Here is a 21607-nt window from a genome sequence, read left to right as displayed (position 1 = left end):
GGTCTGGGTTGCTCTAATAATGGGAGTAGATATGTCATCATTGACACTTCGAACGTATTTCCCCATACGATCAACGCTTGAATTTCATCTCTAACTCGTTTCTTACAGTTTAATCCAGAAGAATGTGCCAAAGAACGCCGCAACACTGCAAATTCCTCAGCGTGTCCCTCCACTTCCAATGATTTTATGGACCTCATCTCTGTGTTATTTGAAAATTAATCCTTTTGCATCTGCCCACCCTGACTATGTTTTGGGGTTCCCTTACCGACCCAAATAATCCTGAATTCAAGGTATCTAAACTCATGGAGCAGTTGTCCAGGGAAAAGAGAAGCAACAGCCCCGCCCCCAACCCTTGGGAGCAGAAAGGAAAAGAATTATCCTAAAGAATTATTTAAAAACCCAGGTGCAGCCGACAGAAATAAAACCATGACTGCATAGACTGATGTCCCAGGGGTCCAAAATCTAACCCCAAATGGGCAATAATTTGTTTGCCATTAAACTAAACCAGTTTGATGAACTCAAATGCCCTCGGCTCAATAGGCAGGACTCTCCGAGGAGCCTGTGTTACTTCCCTCACTTAAGCGCAGATTTGTAATAAAAATCTTAGTGCCAGTGGCACGGTTTTTGGACATATAAGAAGCTAACCACTTGGAGAATCCTATTTGAGAGGTCAGAAAACTCCACAGTTAAAGATCGGTTTATAATTTACGAAGAAAATAGAAAGTTTTGTTTCTCTGAGTTGAAATTTGAAGAGCACGGCGGGAAATATTGTAAGTTTCTGGCATAAAGCTTTGTGCTTTCTTCATAATTTGAGACCGGCGTGAAGCCTGAGGCTTCAGGGATCATTTTGTGAGAAAAACCGGGCGATTCGATGTAGAGAATTTTGATATTTTTGGCATTTTTTGAGGTGTAACAAACACAACTCGGGATCCGAGAGGACACTCTGCGGCTGCCAGCGAGGCGGGCTGGACAGCGCACCAATCACGGCGCAGCTCCGCCCTATATAAACGGGAGGGCGCAGCGGCGCGGCCCGAGTCCCGGCCAGTGCCTCCGCTTCCGGCTCGAGTCGCTCTCCCCGCGCCCGCCTTCGACATGTCCGAGACCGCGCCCGCCGCGCCCGCCGCTCCGGCCCCCGCCGAGAAGACGCCCGTGAAGAAGAAGGCCCGCAAGTCCGCAGGCGCCGCCAAGCGCAAAGCGTCTGGGCCGCCGGTGTCCGAGCTCATCACCAAGGCCGTGGCCGCCTCCAAGGAGCGCAGCGGCGTGTCCCTGGCCGCGCTCAAAAAGGCGCTGGCGGCCGCCGGTTACGACGTGGAGAAGAACAACAGCCGCATCAAGCTGGGCCTCAAAAGCCTGGTGAGCAAGGGCACCCTGGTGCAGACCAAGGGCACCGGCGCCTCGGGCTCGTTCAAGCTCAACAAGAAGGCGGCGTCCGGGGAGGCCAAGCCCAAAGCCAAGAAGGCGGGCGCGGCCAAGCCCAAGAAGGCTGCCGGGGCGGCCAAGAAAGCCAAGAAGGCGACGGGGGCCAGCACCCCCAAGAAGAGCGCCAAGAAGACCCCAAAGAAGGCGAAGAAGCCCGCGGCGGCTGCAGGAGCCAAAAAGGCAAAGAGCCCGAAAAAAGCGAAAGCAGCCAAGGCCAAGAAGGCGCCTAAGAGCCCAGCGAAGGCCAAAGCCGTGAAACCCAAGGCGGCCAAGCCAAAGACCGCCAAGCCCAAGGCAGCCAAGCCAAAGAAGGCAGCTAAGAAGAAATAAGTTTCTTTGGCCTACTGCTTAGAAGCTCAACACAACCCAAAGGCTCTTTTCAGAGCCACCCACAGACCTCAAGGAAAGAGCTGTTGCACTGTGTTCCTTGGGGGGCGTGGCCGGAGGGAGGACACCACCTTGGTGGGGCGGTCCCTCGAGCACAGAGCGGCGTCTCCTGGCAACGCTTATTAGTTGCGTGCACCCCCTAAGAACTTGTACGTGCAGGGGTTTCAGTCAAGGCCCCGCAAGCCTATCCACGACCGAAACTCGAGCTTATTTCTCGAGCAGGCTGATCAGTGGTAAATTTCTCCCACACTGACGGCCAGGGTGAGCGTGAGACCAGAAGTCTGGGAAGCGGTATTTCCCAAGCATTTGCTAGTACAGGTACGTACGGTGTTTCACCACCTGACCAGCCCGGCGCAATAGAGCAGGTTGCTAATCAATGAGGCGAGCTGGGAAGGACTATGGGCTTCGGGCCAACGACCACTTACTACCCCGCCTAAAGCCTGACGCATCCTAACCTCCAGACACCGACTGGTACAGGCCCCAGACTCCACGCACGAAGCCATATTAGCCAACAGGGAGTGGTCTACACCTATAAACCGAAAGCGAGGATGTCCTCCGTAAAAGTTTCAGTGACCGAAATCTACGGCGCAAGTTCTTTAACAGGCTTATTTATAGTAGCTTTAGGCAGCCTACTCTAAGCCTTCTGATTGGCTCGAAGCAAAGTAAGGAAGCAGCCAATGAAAAGCTAGACCTGCAAGTATCTTTTACATCCGCATTTGTGACGACACACTAAAATTAATCCAATCGCGGACAAAATCTTACTAACCTCATTTGAATACCGCATCTATAAATAAACGTGGCTTTGGTGCCGCGAGTTATTTTCCCAGCTCTTAGTCATAGCGTATTAACTTCACGCCGCAATGCCTGAACCCACCAAATCCGCCCCGGCCCCGAAGAAGGGCTCCAAGAAGGCGGTGACCAAGGCGCAGAAGAAGGACGGCAAGAAGCGCAAGCGCAGCCGCAAGGAGAGCTACTCGGTGTACGTGTACAAGGTGCTGAAGCAGGTGCACCCCGACACCGGCATCTCGTCCAAGGCCATGGGCATCATGAACTCGTTCGTCAACGACATCTTCGAGCGCATCGCGGGCGAGGCGTCGCGCCTGGCGCATTACAACAAGCGCTCGACCATCACGTCCCGGGAGATCCAGACGGCCGTGCGCCTGCTGCTGCCTGGGGAGCTGGCCAAGCACGCCGTGTCCGAGGGCACCAAGGCCGTCACCAAGTACACCAGCTCCAAGTAGACTTGCCAAGTAAGCGCCCCCTTACCCAGCCCCAAAGGCTCTTTTCAGAGCCATGCATGTTTTCAACAAATGAGGTGTAACCCTTTCATTACGGAAGCTGTTTTCGAGGATCTGATAATCTAGCACGACTCAATTTTTGATTAGGGCTGCGTAGAAAGTATTTTCAAGTTACTCTGTCAGTAACACCTACAGTATAAATTGCGTGCTCACCATAAACAACGATTCTCTACATCCATTATTCCTTCGGTTTCACCAAACTAGACCTTAATTTTAAATGAAACGCCATTGCAAGTGTACAACTCCTGGTTCCGTGGGCCTGGCTCCAAATTGATCGTCACGTTGTTCAGGCAGTTGATAAGGAAGGAGCTTACCCAGAGCACAAAGGAGCCTGCTCTGAAAACTTTGTTCTCCTCACCTTTCTTTTTTTTTCTTTTCCTTTTTAATGTATGGAGGTGATACTGAAAACAGCCGAAGGCCGTGGGAGCGTCCGGTAAATGTACGTGGGCTTTTCTGGTCGGCCTGCCTTGCAGCTGCTCCCATATCTGCTTGCTCTGAGCAGCCGGCCAGGGAGGGGGCCTCTCTGGGGGAGGAGGGTGGCAGAGTCTATACTGTATCCAAAAGTCGCAGCGGGACCGGAAGGGAACCTGTCCGGGCTCTGAGAGGCCTTCCAGTCCTGTCAGTTACTGTCGCCTCTGTCCTAGGAAGTCCTATTTCGCTTCAGTCTTTGGGAAGCATTCAGCTGTAAAGTCCTCTGGGCCACGAGACAGAGGCCCACTGCTCAGTCCCATCAGGTGTGTGACTGTGATGAGGCGATGGTTCCCCCCGAGACCGAGGCCCCCTTCTCAGCACCCTGGCCGCTTCCCTGGCGTACCCTTGAGGTGAGGCCGGAGAGGAGGTTGGAAGGGAAGGAAAGCCTTTCGGGCAGGCAGCGGTTTCTGTTGCACAAGCTTCGCTGGCCTGAAGGGTTTCAGCTGCTGGGGAGTGAGGAAAATGTAGACTTTCTTTATTATTCGCCAAGAAACCTGATGAGAAATCTTTCCTGGTGACGCTGACCCACCTGCCGGGTCACATCCTCAGGGTAGAAGGTGAGCTAGAAACAAGCACACACACAGACACACACACATGCACACAGACCCACACTCGCCACGGACGATGGCAAGGAAGAGGGTGCCCCGAGCCTTGGTGCTGAGCAACGTAGATTCTGCCACCGGCAATCTGGACTACTATCCATTGGTTTCTGGCATCAATATCACAGGGATTCAAACACCCAGGTTGAGAATTAATTTAGGGATTAAGCCCAAGCTGGCTTTGTGCCCCTGAGCACCTGGATAATGCAAACGCAAATCCTCTCTGGGGGAATGAGCTTCATTGTGGGCCTCAACAAATCCCCGCATAGGAACCTGGAAGAAAAGGAACGAGGCTTCGTACAGGACATTAGCACATTATTCAACAAGACACTGTGACCCAGAATAAGAGCAGGGAAATAAACAGAGTAAAAGGAAATTAACAGATACAGATTTCAAGTGGCTCACTTTAATAACTTTTAAAAGAAAAAGGGGGAGACACCTGGGTGGCTCAGTTGGTTGAGCGCACAACTCTTGATTTGGGCTCAGGTCAGGATCCCAGGGTTGGTGAGATCAAGTCCCATCTGGCTGAATGTGGAGCTAGCTTGAGGTTCTCTCTCTCTCTCTCTCTCTCTCTCTCTCTCTCTCTCTCTCTTTTTCTCAAAATAAGTAAATTATTTATTATTTACAAAGGGGGAAAAAAGGACTATTTGAAATATGCTGAGAGCCCAAGAGAATGCAAAGAATGACCACAAAGATTTGAAAAAAAGAACCAAATACAAATTCCAGATACACACACACACACACAATTAATTATAAGAAAATTAACATTTAAAAAGCTTGCTGAATAGGCTAAATAGCCAATTGGACCCAGCTGAAGAATTTTCATGAACTCTGTAAGCAGGTCTTAATTATCCAAAATCCAGAGAGAGAAAAGTAAAAGTGAATTCAAGAGATCTGGAATTAGTAGCAAAATTGTCTGAAATACATCTAATCTTGGTACCAGAAGGACAACCAGAGAGAATGATGCTGATGTGAGCTTTCAAAGATCATGGCTGAGGATGTTTTAGAGTTAATGGATTTCTCGTGTAATTAAAAATAAATAAAATAGAGTGAAAACTGATATAAAAAAGGGGGGGTCACTGCATCACACTGTGACCTAAGCCCCATAAACTCTCACAAGAGATAGAAGGCTGATTACAACAAGGTTGTGTCTTCGACCTGTTCTGACAGGTGCCATCAGACTGAAATACTGTTATAAATACTTGGGGGGGAGGGGAGGATAATTGAGAAATTATTTACATGCACTCTATACCTATCTGATTACTAAACTTTGTAATTCTAATCAATATTTAATGGACTGTCTTGCTTTTCAGTGCATATAACACTATAATTAGGAAATTTAAAAAATTTATATTCTTTCCAATAACTATTTATGTTAATTACATTATCATGTTATTGTATCAGGTAAAATCACAAACTGGATGCCATATAGGTATGCTCTCAGTCATCGTGGTCTTTTTCCTCTTTTTCATCAAAGTGGCTTTGGTAGTTCATGACTTATAAAAATTTGTTTCCCTGCTCGTTGTTCACGTGTGCACGTGAGTGTGTGTGTGTGTGTGTGTAATCTGTATGTGTTGCTTAGTTTACTTCTAAATTTATTTTAAGTCTTTTTGTTAGGAATGATATATGAATTTTTGCCATTTGATGAGCTCATGTGCTTTTTCTCCTTTATCCTGCCACAATGAATATATGTAGATTTCCTAATGTTAATCTATACTTGCATCCCCAGCCCAAATCTTACGTGGTCATGTTATATTATTATCTTAAATATCAGCTGCATACATTTTAATATTTTAGAGTTTGTGTTTTTTTTTTTTTTTTTTTTCCCTGCTCGAGTCACACTCTCTTTTGGGTTTAGCCATATCAGATTTTGTCATTAAGATTATGGTAACTCTCCTCTATTATCTACTGCTGTGTAACAAACTACCAAAACTCAACAGCTCAATCCATGAACATTTCTTCCCTCAATTTGTTTCTGGGGATCAGGAATCCACAAGTGACTTAGCTGGGTGGTTCTGCCCAGGGTCCCTCGTGGGGCTGAAGTTGAGATGTACACACAGGCTGCAGTCCCCTGAGGGCTTGACCACAGCTGGAAGATTCCTTATTCCTTACCAGAGTTGGCTGGCTGCCCTCCTGCACGAGTTCCTGTTGGCTGTTGGCAGGAGAACCACCGTAACACCTCAGTTCCCTGCCAGGAACCCTCAGGAGGGTAAATCTCTTCAAAATGTGGTAGCATTTCTCTTGCAGAAAGAGAAGTCAGGCAGAGAACGTACCCTTGAAGTCTCTGTGACCTAGTTTTGAATGTCACATGCTGTCACTTCTGCCACTTTCTACTAATTAGAAGCAAGTCACTTTAAATGTGGCATGTAATCAGAAGGGGAACTGGGTTCCAGCTCACCTTTCCAGGTAAGGATGTGAACATATTGTGAAATTTTCACATCATTTTTTAATGCTTTAATTACTCGATTATAAAAAGTATTTGTTATTTAAGGAGTAGTCAGAAATCATCTAGACCTAATTCCTTTAGGTCGTTAAGAATTCCAGGAGTTAGACTAAAATTGACCACAATCCACAAAGACAAAAGCCAATGAAACTCCTCATGATGTCCTGATGGACTTCTCCCTGAGATTGTAAGGACCGAACAGTTGTCTCTGTAGTCAAATAAACCAGCACGTTGCCAGTATATAGAGAAAATGTTGAATGAATTGAATGAATTCAACAGAGAAATCGTAAACAGCCATCTGTACAACAAATCTCTGCTTCATGATGGTTGTAGGAATATCCAACAAAACTAGTAGGTTTGGAAAAGATAAATTAAAAGGGAAAACAAATACAATAAAAAGATAAAACCCCAAGCAGAGAGCTAGCCTCTTCTCTGCTGTCCTATCACTCCCTTTCAGTGTATTCAATAAACTTCTAACTCCTTAGGGGGGGAAAAAAAAAGGTAAAATCTGAAAAATACTTTGGCCTATGCAAATATAACAAATTAATGATATAAAAATCAATGATATAAAAAATAACAATTAATAAAATTTAAAGTGGGACAAGAAGTAAAAGCTCAATTAGTTGATTTAAGAGGTGGAATTTGAACTGATGATTGAGTCAGACTTAAAAGTAAACTACAATGTTTCAAGTGTAAGGTAACAAGATTAAGAGGTAGGAGAAAGACGTACAAGAAGAAACTAAAGAGATTAATTTAGTCATGAAGGCTTATAAGGAGATCCATGACATGTGTCAAAATTCTTACTAGATTGTAGTATGGCAACAGTTCAGAGTATTACTATAAATCAGCTCATTCAAGAGATAGTCAATTGAACATCTTTGAGTCAGACACAGGCATGGGCACTGGAAATACAAAAAGAGGTGAGGGTGTCCTTGACCTTCTGGAGCTCTCAGGTTAGTAGACCATCAGTGAAACTTATAGCTACATCTTCAATTTTTTTTTTTTTAATTATTATTATCACTCACTAAGACCTAAAAAAGTGTTTACCACTCTTTGGAAATCCACTGGCAGGGGAATAGACTTGGGCTCCCATGGAAACTACAAAGCTCCTTAAGACAAAATGTTCATCCCAATATTTGAGTACTAAACAGAATCTAGTAATACTAATATCATTGTGACACAGTGCAAAGCTCAGGTACACTCCCATAAGCGTCCCCTCACGTCTGACACCAAGTGCAAAGATGAAGGGTCTCCAAAACCATCCTCGGATTTGATCATTCACTAGATGACTCACAGAATCCACTCAACTTTATTGCACCCAAGGTTGGGGGATATTAATTACATCAAAAGGATACAGATTACACATAAGCCAAGGTGAAAGGCGCATGGAGCACAGGCTTCCCAACTCAGAGCTTCTGGTAGGTCCTTTCCCAGTGGAGGCTGGGGGAGGGTTTATGTCTCCCTGCCGCACAACAATATTGGCACAACACACAGACATTGCCAACCTAGGGGATTTGTCATATGAACATGGTTGACTGTCCACGTGGCTGAACTTTAGTCAGCAGGCCCTCTGGCGGTAGCCCACATGCCACATGACCCAAAGCCCCCAACATAAGTGACATTATTACCCTATCCTGTGCAGCCCAGGGCTTCTAGGTAAACAAAGATCATCTTATCATGCAGGACATTCCATGAGCCTAGAGATCCCCTCCCAGCAAAGGGCAAAGGCCACATCTCTCTTTGGATAAAATCGGTTCTTCACCATACACATCGTCATAAGAAAAACCATAGGTTTACCGTTTTGATTAGATGGCTATGATTGACCATAACTTGAATTCTCCAACTATTTTCTTTTTTGATGGTTCTGTCAATGGTTTGGGTTTATTTAGATCAACTGTGGACCCAAAAGTTATAAGGAGATTTCTAATTGAAGGCAATGTTTTTATACTTTATTCAGATGAACAACTTCAGCCGTCTCCTCCTTGACTTATACTCCCACTGCCCTCCACACCTTGGCGGCAGCAAAGAAGACTTAGGAGAGGTGGAGATCACGCTGGGGAAAGTTCAGAGTTCTTAACCTTCATTTTGGTGGCGTGGGCACACAGCGCTACATAGAAAAAAACGCTCCCTTTGTTTTACATGGACAGCGGCACTTGACTGACCTTTCCTTTCACCAACCATGAAATTGCTACTGTGGAAAGGGAACAGGAATTGTAGAAAAGTGAAGGACTAACGTTTTCGAATTTTGTCTAAAAGTTTCACCGTGAATGTTAAGCTGCATTTCATAAATACAAAACAATAAAAGTATCACAGCCAAATGGTGGCTATTTTTTAGGAATAGGGAGAAGAAGGAAGGTGAGAGGGACTGAGAAAAAGAATGGAAGAAGCAAAGGGCTACTGCGAAAGGGAGCGCCAGAGCCTGAAGACCAAGGGGAAGGCACAGAGGAAGATAGTTGGAGAAAGCAGAGGGAAAAGAGGGAGATGAAGAGCTAGACCTTGTTATGAGTTTGACCCTTCAGCTGGGAATAGAACATTTTACATACCTCAAATACGCCCCAGATTTCTTGGGTTTGGGGGTGAGTGGATGATTACAATGTTACCACATCTGGGAGACACTCTCTGACCAGCAAATGCACATGGCGCCCTTCAATCCAGCTCTTAACTTGCTCTGTTCATTCTTCTTCATTACCCTTAGCATAACTGACATGAATTTGCATATTGCTGGTTTCCTCTTCCCATGCTCCAGGCTCTAAGCTCCATTGGGCAGAGTTAGTCCTTTTTGCTGCTGACTCCCCAATGCCTAAGGATGTTCCAGACACACAGTAGGCTCTCAGTTAGGATTTACAGCAATCATAACGAGTTAAAGTACACATATAACAACAGGGACAGGGGCCAGAGGTGAGTTGTTGCAATGGCTCAAAAGAATGAGAGACAGCATTCCTGAGTCTCACTTTCCATATCTACACACCAAAAATAATAGTATACGACTTCTTAGAGCTATTTTAAGGATTAAGTAAGATAATTCATGCAAAGCTCTTAAATCAGTCTTGAAATAATTTTGTAAGTGCTTAGCCAATGTTAACAAGTATTAGATTTCTTTAGTCATTGAATTAAAATGAAATCAGAGGGGCCAATTCTCTTCAGGTCAGAAACTAAAAGAAAATGCAAGCCTTTGAACTGCTTGAATTCCACCTGTGGAAGGATAACTGGAGGATTTGGAACAAAGATCTTATTGTCCAGGTTTCTCTTTACTGGTTTGAGTCATTATGTGTTCATGCTAAAAATGACTAAAGTGTAGGTAATATTGGAGCAGAGATTCATTATACAAGCACATGTAAAAAACAAAACAAAACAAAACAAAACAAAAAAACATCTTTCTTGTACATCAAATAGTAAGGCTGATGGCAAAATGGCACCTAACAAACCCTTTTTATTTCTTCAACTGGGGAGAGATATGAATGCAAAGAAATGAATGCAAACAGTAACTGAAAAGTGAATCAGCCATAGAATTATGAGGTATGAAAAGTGATCTGCCTGAGAAGGATTGATTAGTATGAATATTCTGCCCGAATTTAACCCATCCTGGTTTGGTGTTCACGGATTCATTAGAAGGAGAGCCTTAGCGAAGAAGAAGAAACTAAACAGTGTTCTAGCATTTTCGTTTTATTTGTTGTTTTAATGATGAAAATAGAATTTACTGCTGTTACAGGCCTACAGAGAATCATTATTTACCATGGACTATGTTTGCTGGAGAAGTCTAAATGAGGAGGGCAAAAAGTCTGTAAATGAGATGTTAGGATCAATAAAATTTGTGGAGAAATGGAATTCCACATTCCTTGTTGACCCAAATCATTCCCCGAGATCTCTCCTTTTTAGACACACATTTATTTTTCACTTTATCTTCTGGCATCGAAGTCTGAGCGGGTAAAGCCTAAGCACTGTTTTGGCTCTGGTAAGGATCTTGAAGGTAAGCAGCTTGGGTTAGCTCAGCTGACATTTGAGGTGTCACTTCCAGCACCTGAATTAAGGGAAACACAATACTTCGAAGCAGTCTCAAAATTCAGCGTGTACCAAAACTACCTGGAGCATTTTTAAAACATAGATTACTGCCCTCCCCCCCCCCCCCCCCCCCCCCCAGCTTCTGATTCACCAGATCTGTAGCAGGATCCGGTAATTTGCCGGTTGTATTATCCAGGTGATGCTGATGCAGGAGGGCCAGGAAATCACACCGTGCTTTCAACCAGAAGAAGGGATTTCCTTGAATTACGAATGCCAAACAGCAACACAAACCAGTCACATTCAGGTCTAAACTGGAACTGGAAAGTCCTAAAAATTCGCAGCGACTGTCCTGCATCCTCCGCGTCCACGCAGGCGTGGAAATGACCCTGTGGCCCGGCAGGCCCCGCCTCCGCACCGCCAGTCTCATAGCCACTCCCCCACGTCGGCTCTCTCATTGGCCCGTCCTGCGACGCCCCCACACGCCAGCTTTCTCATTGGTCTGTCCTGCCGCGCCCCCCACGCTGGTTCCGTCAGTGGGCCTTCCTGCAACGCCCGTCCATGACGCCCCCTGATTGGACCGTTTTCGCGGCACGCGTCCCGCCCCCAACGAGCCTCACGTTGCACCTGCGCCATGTTTCGTTTTTCGGGCTCCGCGGTGGGGTCGTTCGTTTTCTCGGTTGGTGGCGTCGCCGCCGGCAGGCTGTTTCCCGTTTCGTCCCTTTCTGGTGCGCAAACCGTGGCGACCCGGCCTCGCCGCGCGGCCGCTGGACGTTCGCAACAATCCAGCGGGCCGTCCGCAGATGAGAGCGCGGAACCGAGCGGTGCGCGGACCGAGCCGCGGGGCAGCAGCTTCCCTGGTCGGCCTCCTCTCTGGCGGTTTCCGAGCTGGCCGGGCCTCGCTGCCCAGTGGCCGAGGACACCCTCGCAGTGGCCGCGCAGGACGCCCGGCTTGCACAGCCCCTGTTTACCGTCCTCGTAATTGTGGGGGATTTCGTGTGAGCACTGCGTGTACCTATGTCTGTGTATGTGGGTAATTTTATTTCCTACTCGGATAACCATGCTTTTTAATTTCATATTCGGGTGCACGCAGGTCTAAATCCTTTAGGCACGGTCGGCACAGAGCCCAGGCCCCACAGTACTTTCAATGGCTCATGAAAATTTTGTCATTTTCTCTGAAATCAGAAGATAAATATTAACTGTGAAGTTGACCAAAAGGCTCTAGTATGTAATGTTAATACATTTACGTTTGTGTAATTTTAATAACGTTATTAATTTTATTATTTTAATGGAGGGAGAGGCCCAGGAAGGCAAAAGTCCCTAGGGCCCACAAAAATCAGTGAAACTGCGAGCAGATGGCACACAATCCTTCTCATCTTTGTTTAATTTTTTTTTTTTTTTTGCAAACACCCGGATACGTTTCTGAGTCCTGTCCAGATGTTAACTCAGGTGTTCCTCATAATACACACGTGAACTATTGTTGTTCTAATTACCCCCATATATATTGAGTCACCTTAAGCTTAAAATTATTTTTACCCAATGTCCTACCGTTAGTAAATGGCAGAGGGGATTCTTATTCTAACCCAGGCAGTTTAGGTCCAGGGTCCTTGCTCTTACCCCCTAGAGTAAAGACATCATCTCTTGGCAACCATATGCAATTAATTCAAGTAACAGCAGGTAAAATTTACACCAAACTCTAGCCAGGCTCCTCTGAGCCTTCTTCTCAACTTGACTTATAAAAGCTTGGACAAGCATTAAAATCGTTTTCACAGATCAAAGCTATATCCCTAAGATGACCCTAGCCCTTCTTAAAGTGCATGCCCTAAATCAAGACCCACCATTCTTTATTTTTCCTTTTCTCTTCCTTCCTTTCTTAGAATCATCTTCAATGTTTTTGCTCACGAACGTGCGTTTTACAATGTTACCAAAAATCCAGCGACGTTTTGTGGCATAACATTAAATTTTTAGTGTATTCTGGAATTTATGAACATTTTAGCATGGTGTCATCACAAAACATAAACACGGTGAAGTGTAGGTCTAACTCTTTAAAGTCAATCTTGTTTTACATCCTTCGATGACATTTTATAGTTTATTCATATAGATTCGAATTTTTTTTTCTCGGACTTAGAATCCTTAGAATCTAAAGTACTGTTGTGAATAACGTCTGGTTATTAATTTCAGTTCCAGCCGAGGCATTGCTAATGTATACAAAGGTCATGAATTTTGTGTGCTGATCATGTGTCCACTAACCCTGTTGAGCTCTCTCAGATCTGTTTGTAGAGTCTCGCGGATTTCTTAAATGACATCATTTTCGAACAATAAAGATAACAGCTTTTTCTTACTGAATTTTTATCTATACTTATTCATCCTCCCCTGGTCTCACAGTGCTGGCCAGGCCTTTAGCACCATGTTGAATGGGAATCGTGCCACAGAGCTCTTGTCTGTTTTGTTTTGTTTTTCTTTTTACTTCCTAGAAATTCTTCTAAAAGTGTACCGCTATATGTCATGCTCACTGTAGCTACTCTTTATAAACTAAGTGGCTACTCCGTCTTGTTCTAGTTTGCTGAAAATGTTTATGATGAAAGAATGTTGGGGCGCCTGGGTGGCTCAGTCGGTTAAGCATCCGACTCGGGTTCGGCTCAGGTCATGAGCCCACAGCTTCATGAGCTTGAGCCCCACATGGGGCTCGGTGCACCTGCTTGGATCCTCCACCCCCCCTCCCGCTTTCTGACCCTCCCCCACTTCGTGCTGTCTCTGTCTCTCTGAAAATAAACTCAAAAAAAAAAAAAAAAAGAGTGTTATGTTCTAGCAAATATTTTCTCAGTGTCTGTGGAGATGACCGTACAGTTTTAACACTAGTAATATCTTACACTGGCAGATTTAGGATGTTCAACTTTTCTTCCGTTCTTGGAATAAATCGTGCACAAAATGCTATTATTTGTTAAGTAACATGGCTTCTTCGTTTCCATTTTCTTGCTTTTTAAAAATTTTTTTTTTTTCAACGTTTTTTTTTTTATTTATTTTTGGGACAGAGAGAGACAGAGCATGAACGGGGGAGGGGCAGAGAGAGAGGGAGACACAGGATCGGAAACAGGCTCCAGGCTCTGAGCCATCAGCCCAGAGCCCGACGCGGGGCTCGAACTCACGGACCGCGAGATCGTGACCTGGCTGAAGTCGGACGCTTAACCGACTGCGCCACCCAGGCGCCCCCCCATTTTCTTGCTTTTTAAATAGAGCTTTTCTTTAAGTGTTCACAAGTAAGACAAAGCCATAATTTTCTCTTTTTTTTGAATTGGTCCTGTTCAGTTTTCATAATAGATTATAGACTTTCAAAAGAAAACACATAAGAGAGATCTATTTTTCCACTGAAACAGCTTTTGTAAAAATAGGGATTATCAATTCCTGTAATTTCACTTAAACCTGTATAACCCAGCTATCCTGAGTACCATTTGGGATGAAGGGCATAGAAGAGATTTTTTTTTTTTAACTGCCCTTCCTGTTCCCTTATAATCATAATTTGCTTATTCATCTTGTTTATTGCTTAATGTTTGTTCTTGAAAGACATTCTTTTCTGTTACATTTCCTTTATCTCCCTTCCTTCATTCCCCCCTCCCTCCTTCCTCTCTCTCTCCTTTCTCTTTCTTTCTTTCTTTCTTTCTTTCTTTCTTTCTTTCTTTTTTTTTCTCTTTCTTTCTTTCTTTCTTTCTTTTCTTTCTTTTTTTCTTTCTTTCTTTCTTTCTTTCTTTCTTTCTTTCTTTCCTTCTTTCTTTCCTTCTTTCTTTCTTTCTGTCTTTCAACTTATTCAAAGCATTCTCATGGTTCTTAATAACTCCCTTTTGGTAGCAACTTTCCCTTCTTAATCCCGTAACTACCTCTCAACCGCCACCCCCACCCTCACGTGCACACACACTTTTTTTTCCTAATTAGTTTTGCTAGAGGCTTGTCTATTATTAGGTTTTTCAAAGAATAAGCTTTTGGTTTACGGATCATCTCCATTTTTTCTATTTTTCTTCTTTTTAAATTTTGAAATTGACATATTAACAATAATATGTCAATGCAAAACTCCATGGAGTTTATAAATAAACAATTAGATCTAATAAGAGTTCAACAGGGTATAAGAGCACCACGTAAAAATTCATGGCCGTTCTCCACATGAGCAATGACCTATCTGGAAATAAAATAGAAAACAAAGACATCATTCCTACCAGTACAACAGATCCTAAGGATTCTAAGCCCAATGCTCGATTTACTATCATTTTTATTCTAGCTTTTTTGGTTGAATACCTAGGTTATGTATTTTCAGTGTTTCTTGTTCCTTAACATGTGCATTTAACAGTATGTATTTTCCTTTTAGTACCATTACAAATACACCCTACATTTTTCATATGTATTATTCATATTTAGCTCAAAACGTTCCATAGCTTCCTTTCTAATATCCAGCCTAATCCATGTGCTTAAAAGTATGCTTTTAGTTTCCAAGCATTTGAGAAGAGTGCTTCATTTTTACCATCTATTTTTTTAACATAGTGATTTGCCAAGTCTGTACATTATACTGTGTTGACCACAAGTGTCGCTACCGTCTGTCACCACACAACGCTATTACATTACACTTCCATTGACTACATTCCTTATGGCGTACCTGTCATGCCCCTGATGTATTTATTGCACAACTGGAAGCTTGTTCCTCCTACTCTCCTTCACCCATTTTGCCCATCCCCTCACCCTTCTCCCCCTGGCAACCATCAGTTTGTTCTCTGTATTTATGGGCCTATTTCTGCTTTTTTATCTGTTTTGTTGTTTAGATTCACATATAAGTGAAATCGTACTGCATTTGTCTTTCTCTGTCTGATTTATTTCACTTAGCATAATACTCTCGAGGCCCATCCATCCATCGTGTTGTCACAAATGGCAAGATCTCATTCTTTTTTATGGCTGAGTGATATTCCATGATGGACTGGACATACTCCACACAGATATACACACTCCACATCTTTATCCATTCATCACTGACGGACACTTACGATGCTTCCGTATCTTGGATATTGTAAATAATACTAAAAGGAACATAGGGGGGATATATATCTTTTCTAATTAGTGTTTTTGTTTTCTGAGATAAATACCCAGTAGTGAAATTACTCTATTCTCTGGTATTTCCATTTTTAAGTTTTTGAGGAAACTCCACACTGTTTTTCACAGTGCCTGTACCAATTTGCATTCCCGCCAACAAAACAAGAGGGTTCATTTTTCTCCACATCTTCAGCCCTAGTTATTTCCTTTTTTTTTTTTTTTTCCCATTCTAATGGGTGTAAGGCAATATCTCATTCTGGTTTTGATTTGCATTTCCCTGATGATAAGTGATTTAAGCATCTTTTCATTTATCTGTTGGCCATGTGTATGTCTTCATTGGAAAATGTCTATACACATCACCTACCCATTTTAAAACCTTATTATTCTTGATGTTGAGTTGTATAAGTTCTTCGTATATGATTTGGATGTTAACACGTTATTGGAAATATCATTTGCAAATATCTTCTCCCATTCAGCAGGTTGCCTTTTCATTTTGTTGTTGGTTACCTTCTCTGTGAAAAGCCTTTGATATAGGTGTAGTCCCAATAGTTTATTTTTGCTTTTGTTTCCCTGGCCTGCAGAGAAACGCTAGAAAAAGGTTGCTAAGGCAAACAGAGATTGTTAAAGAGATTATTGCCTGTGTTTTCTTCTAAGAGTTTTATAGTTTCAGGTCTCACATTTAGGTCTATAATCCATTTTGAGTTTATTTTTGTATATGATGTAGGAAAGCAGTCCAGTTTCATTATTTTGCACATAGCTGTCCAGTTTTCCCAACACCCTTTATTGAAGAGTCTTTTCCGCATTGTGTATGCCTGCCTTCTTTGGCATAGATTAATTGACCATAACAGTTGGCTTATTTCTGAGCTCTCTATCCAGTCCATTGATCTATCTGCCAGTTTTTGTGCCATTACCATATTGTTTTGATTATTATAGCTTTGTAGTGTATCTTGAAATCTGGGATTATGATACTTTCAACTTTGTTCCTCTTTCTGAAGATTGCTTTTGCTTTTGTCTTTGGTGGTTTCATACAGATTTTAAGATTATCCCAGTTCTGTGGAAAATACTGTTAGTACTTTGTCAAGAATTGCAGTGACTATAGATTACTTTGAGTAGTATGGACATTTTAACAATATTAATTCCTCCAATTTATGAGCACGTAATTTATGAAATGTATTTCCACTGTATGTGTTATCTTCAATTTCTTCATCAATGTTTATAGTTTTCAGAGTACAAATTCTTCACCTCCTTGGTTAAGTGTATTCATAGTAATTTCTATTACATACTTTCTTTAATGATATCCATTCTAATCCACGTGTTTAGAAGTGTGCTTTTAGTTTCTAAGAATATGAGAAGATTGTTTCAGTCTTACTATTCCTAAAAAAAAAAAAAAAATATTTCTATTGCTCCATAGTTAGATTATGATAAAATAGTGCAATATATACGAAACTGTTTTCTTTATATGTATGTATTTATATGTATTCTGAAGCCAGTGTTGAAAATTTGAAATTATTAAATGGGTCCTTCGAAAAATTCAGAAATACTCTACGTGTTAAGTGAAGGAATCACAGATAAATGAAGTTTGTTCATTGTGTTGTTCAATCTTCTATAACCATAAGCATTTTCCTTCGTTGTTATATGAATTTCTAAGGGTACAGTATTGAAGGCTTGCCCTACACTTGTAAACCTGAAATTCTCCTAAAACTTCTGGAAGTTACTGCCATACATAGTTACTGGCTATGCGGTCAGGTACATCAAGTCCCTAAATGTTACATCTTATCAGTGGATTTTTATTTTATCATTATGAACTATAGATCCTTTTCATTTTTAAAAGTTCAATTTCATTAATTTTTTCATAGGTCTGGGTTTGATTGTCCCTTGCTCCTACAGTGTATTATTTCATTTTTATTTCTTTAAACGTTTAGTAAATATTTTATAGTCTGTATCTGATAACTTTAATATCTGAGATTCTTTGTGTGAGGAAGAGGTGGGGATTGAAGGCTAAAAGCCTGACTCTTCAAAGTGTCTGTTCTCCTCCTAGGTTAGGTCACATTTATGATGAGTTTATATTTGAACATCCCAAATTCCTAGGAGCACCTGGCACATAATATGTTCTCAATAAATACTAGGAAATAAGTAAGTAATTTATGTGTATCTAGAGAACTTGGATCCAAGATGCTTCCCTCCTAAAGGGGTGTGAGTTTGTCTGCATGAGGCACGATGGGACGCACAAGCTCGCGCCACACATTAATGTCAGGAAGCTTTCGCGGAAACTCTACTCTAAGTTGGTCTATGGTGAAATACTTGTAGCAAATTTCCTCTACCCTCCTCCACAGAGCCCTGCAGAGACCAACAGGTTTGTTGTTAGGGATCTTTGCTAGATTTTTTTTCCCCTACAAGCCTTTGTTTTCTCAAAGAGCCCTGGCTTTTTGCTACAAGTCTCTAGTTCAGTTTAAATGCTGAGAATCCTCTTTTCCCCAACAGGCTAACATTGATTGACAAAGCGTAGAATCCTGATAATGGTATTTGCCCCTAGGAACCAAATCTGGTGGGTTTAGCAGGCTGGCTTCAGCTCCGAGGTGTTTATTGTTCTGGGAGATTTAAGGAGTTTTCCTTGGTTTCTTGTGATTTGGCCATAATGTGCTAGAGTGTTTTTGTAGTTTATCTAGTCCTTAGCTATTTTGCTTCAGGACAGCTTTCCAGAATATCTTGTTTTCCACACTGGATCTAAAAGTCCTTATAGTGCATACCTCTCTACCCCCACAAATACTTGGAGCTTTGAAATGTATTTAATATTAATATTACCATACTCGCTGCCTCTTGGTAACGTTTACCCGTCATTCTTATTTTTTCTTTATTATTATATAAATCCAGTAATGGTTTCTTTTCAGACTCAAAGAAGAGGAGCACTTTCTAATCCACATTTTGTATTACACACATTTTTTTTTTTGGTTTGTAAAAAACATGGTAAATATCATAAAAAGATAAAATATTGAACATGTTCCAGAACTCGAACATAATGCTTTTCTGAGAGAGGCAAATGAAAGCTTAAAAAAAAAAAACTTCCATGAGACGACAATCATATAGCAAAACAACTAAACAATATTACACGTAAGTTAGTATCTACCATTATTTTGGAGTTACATTTTATGTAAATTAAAAAAAAAAAAAATCTCTATTCTTAGATCCGGAGAGAATTTTGCTGGGGAATAAGCCCACCAGAGGAATTCACTGATTTGAAAGCACACTTGTCAATTTTGCTTCTTTTTTTTAATGTTTATTTCTTTTTGAGAGAGAGATAGGGAGGCGCAGGGAGAGAGGGAGACACAGAATCCAAGTAGGCTCCAGGCTCCTAGCTGTCGGCACAGAGCCCAGCATGGGACTCAAACTCAAGAACTGTGAGATCATGACCTGAGCTGAAATCGGACACTTAACCATCACTCTACGTGCCGGGTTGTCCACTGCTGATTGGCTTGACTCCATTGTATGATACTGAGTGGTCTATGGCCAAACCATCCCTTGTGGATCAAATGTTTTATGGTCTACTGCTTATTTTTAGTCAGGCCTTTTGTCAAATTCCTGAGGGAAACCTGAAGGGGAGTAGGTGGCGACTGTTACATTCTTAAGAAGCACCTTACCGCCTAGGCTGTTTGCTGTTTGCATACATCCCCAAATATGTGTCCCCCCCCCCCCCCACCCAGGGACCTCAGTCCCTCTCTGCCTATTTTATTCTACGTTTCCCAATCCTACAAGGTCTTGTGTTTCCAGGCAATGTGTCAAAAAGTGGTCACAAATTATTTGCAAAAAGAGAGGCCCTTTTCAGAGTGAAATCTCAAGGGGAGGAAGAAATTTGAGTAAAGTTAGAGAAATCATCATGCCTCAAGTGATTGCGCATAGACTTAACTCTATTGTTGGCTCTCAAACTGTAGCTTTCAAATTTACCCATAATGAAGATATACAAAATTCTCAACTAGTAAATTAATAAAGAGGTCACAGTGGCAAAGCTAATAGAGACGAACAAATAAAACCAATGGCAACGCGAATATACACCAATAACTAAGTGATCATAGACAAAGAATTGAAAAGGGCAACTAGTTTAACATGGAGAAGAAAAGACATTCCAATAAAATCTGCCCCTTTATGCTCTTTGTTTTCTTGGGCCACTCACCCCGCCACATGCACAAAGACACATACCTGCAACCATATGGACAGCACCCTAGATTGTGCTTCCCAAACTATAGCGTTCACCCAGATTACCTGGGGATCTTGTCAAGATTCAGTCTGATGTGTAGCTCTGGGGTGGGGCTTACAATCCTATTTGTAACCAGCTCCTTTACGACATCCTGCTGGTGGTCCAGTGGCTATGATGTGAGTGGTCAGCCCTCGGTCAGGGGTGGGGTGGAGGTGATTAAATTGGGGACCAAGGGTCAATGGAAAATGAGACCATTCCTCCAGGATGCAGGCCAGCAAAAGAAAGTGGTGATATATTTGTCTATGATGAAGAAGATTCAAGGGGCACCTGGGTGGCTCAGTCAGTTGAGCGTCTTGCTCTTGATTTGGGCTCAGGTTATGATTTCAAGATCCTGGAATTGAGCCCCTAGTCCAGCCCTGCGGTCAGGCCCCAAGATGAGTTTGGAGCCTACTTGGGATTCTCTCTCTCTCTCTCTCTCTCTCTCCCCTTGTAGATTTGTGATTTAAAAGAAAAGAAAGAAAATTCGAGAATCTCTCAGAGGAAGTGTTGTGTAAAAAAGGTAACCTTGAATCCATCTGCGCAATGGTAATGATAGCAACAAAGCATGTTTAAAATTTTGCAGCTCTGAGGATAATCCAGTGTTCATGAACTAACTTCAGGAGCTGAAAACGAAATAGCCAGATACCTAACCGATTAGAAAAATGAGGTAAACTTGTTTTTTACCTGTACAAAATCTGAATCTCTGCTACTTTAGATATTCATCTTAAAAGGGTTAGGATACTTTGTGACCTAGATGGCTGATTTGTGCACGACAGCAACTATGTTTCTTTACCCTCTGGTTTCTGGAAGAGATAAGCAAGACATCTGAAGCGGGGGAAGGGTGGGGGAGCGGGGAATGAGAGTATATTCTTATTCCTCTTGGCTCCCTTCCTACAAAACTGGGCAGAAACTGCCTTTGTCTACCGACAGCCACAGCTCCTGTCCGACAGCCGTCTCCTGTGCTCACTGCTCTCTTCAAACCCTGCTCTCCTCCTGCCTCTTCTGAACTAGGAATAACAGCCCAGCGTCCTTCACCATTCTTTGTTGATATCCCTTAACCCTGCTCACAACTTTGGAAACAGTCCCTCTATTGTTTAACTGTCCCAAATAATCCAATGGCAGACAGCTGAGAGTCTCTTCAGGGACTCGCTGCCCATGTGTGGAGTGTGGGTATCTAATAGCCTCCAGGGATGAGCTTCATCAGGGTCCAGTTCAGCGATCCATCTTAGGTCACGCTGGTCTTAGGGCAGGTGCTCAGTCACTGAGCAAGGCAGCTGTCAAGGGCCTGGTCATTTGACCCAATCAGGAATTTCTGTGGTAGACAGTGTGCCCAGAGTTCCCCATTGGGCTGGCAGGGTCTTCACCTCTCTCTCACTGGTCTAGAACCCGGATTTAAATGCAAAGGTACGCTTTTTCCAGGAACCGTACAGGGGGGTTGCAAATCGGAGACGTGCCCTCGACCTGACTACTGTCTCTTTGGCAATTCAAACCACAAGGGAGAGCTTCTACTTTCTAAAATTAATCACCAAAGTAATCTGGATGTTCATAAAGTAGTCTGAACTTGTTACCAAATAGGTTAAGAAGGCTGCCTGAATGGGGGAAACTACTCTCAGGAATACGTCCAATGGGACCGCAGAGCTGGAGCCAATCATGTGCAGGCAGGTCACACGACGAGTCAGCGAATCACAGGCCGCGAAAC

General features: G+C 42.9%; 2 protein-coding genes and 1 long non-coding RNA gene across 3 annotated transcripts; 2 read left to right on the top strand and 1 right to left on the bottom strand.

The window, feature by feature from the left end:
• The first annotated feature begins 1037 nt into the window (after positions 1-1037).
• H1-4 (H1.4 linker histone, cluster member) lies at positions 1038-1813 on the top strand. The gene has a single exon (XM_025916995.2). The coding sequence runs from the start codon at positions 1093-1095 to the stop codon at positions 1747-1749; it is 657 nt and encodes a 218-aa protein (XP_025772780.1). The 5' UTR covers positions 1038-1092; the 3' UTR covers positions 1750-1813.
• Positions 1814-1935: 122 nt separating this feature from the next.
• Positions 1936-10447, top strand: LOC112853482 (histone H2B type 1-M). Its single transcript, XM_086706062.1, has 2 exons — positions 1936-3056; positions 8575-10447. Exon 1 carries the CDS (start codon positions 2667-2669, stop codon positions 3045-3047), a length of 381 nt encoding a protein of 126 aa, XP_086562188.1. The 5' UTR covers positions 1936-2666; the 3' UTR covers positions 3048-3056; positions 8575-10447.
• On the bottom strand, positions 10265-11031 carry LOC147580672 (uncharacterized). The gene is made up of 2 exons (XR_015250960.1): positions 10768-11031; positions 10265-10635 (listed from the first exon to the last, which is right to left on the bottom strand). It is a non-coding gene; the product is annotated as an uncharacterized LOC147580672 (long non-coding RNA).
• Positions 11032-21607: the final 10576 nt, after the last annotated feature.

This window comes from Puma concolor, chromosome B2 (genome assembly GCF_028749965.1).
Source record: "Puma concolor isolate L17-30 chromosome B2, mPumCon1.1.hap2, whole genome shotgun sequence".
Classification (NCBI taxonomy): Eukaryota; Metazoa; Chordata; class Mammalia; order Carnivora; family Felidae; genus Puma; species Puma concolor.
The sequence above is the reverse complement of the archived record's forward strand: the minus strand, read 5'-3'. Positions and strand labels throughout refer to the sequence as shown.

Excerpts from the sequence above, each read along its gene's own strand:
- LOC112853482 (XM_086706062.1), top strand. The coding sequence starts at position 2,667 with ATGCCTGAACCCACCAAATCCGCCCCGGCCCCGAAGAAGGGCTCCAAG.
- H1-4 (XM_025916995.2), top strand. The coding sequence starts at position 1,093 with ATGTCCGAGACCGCGCCCGCCGCGCCCGCCGCTCCGGCCCCCGCCGAG.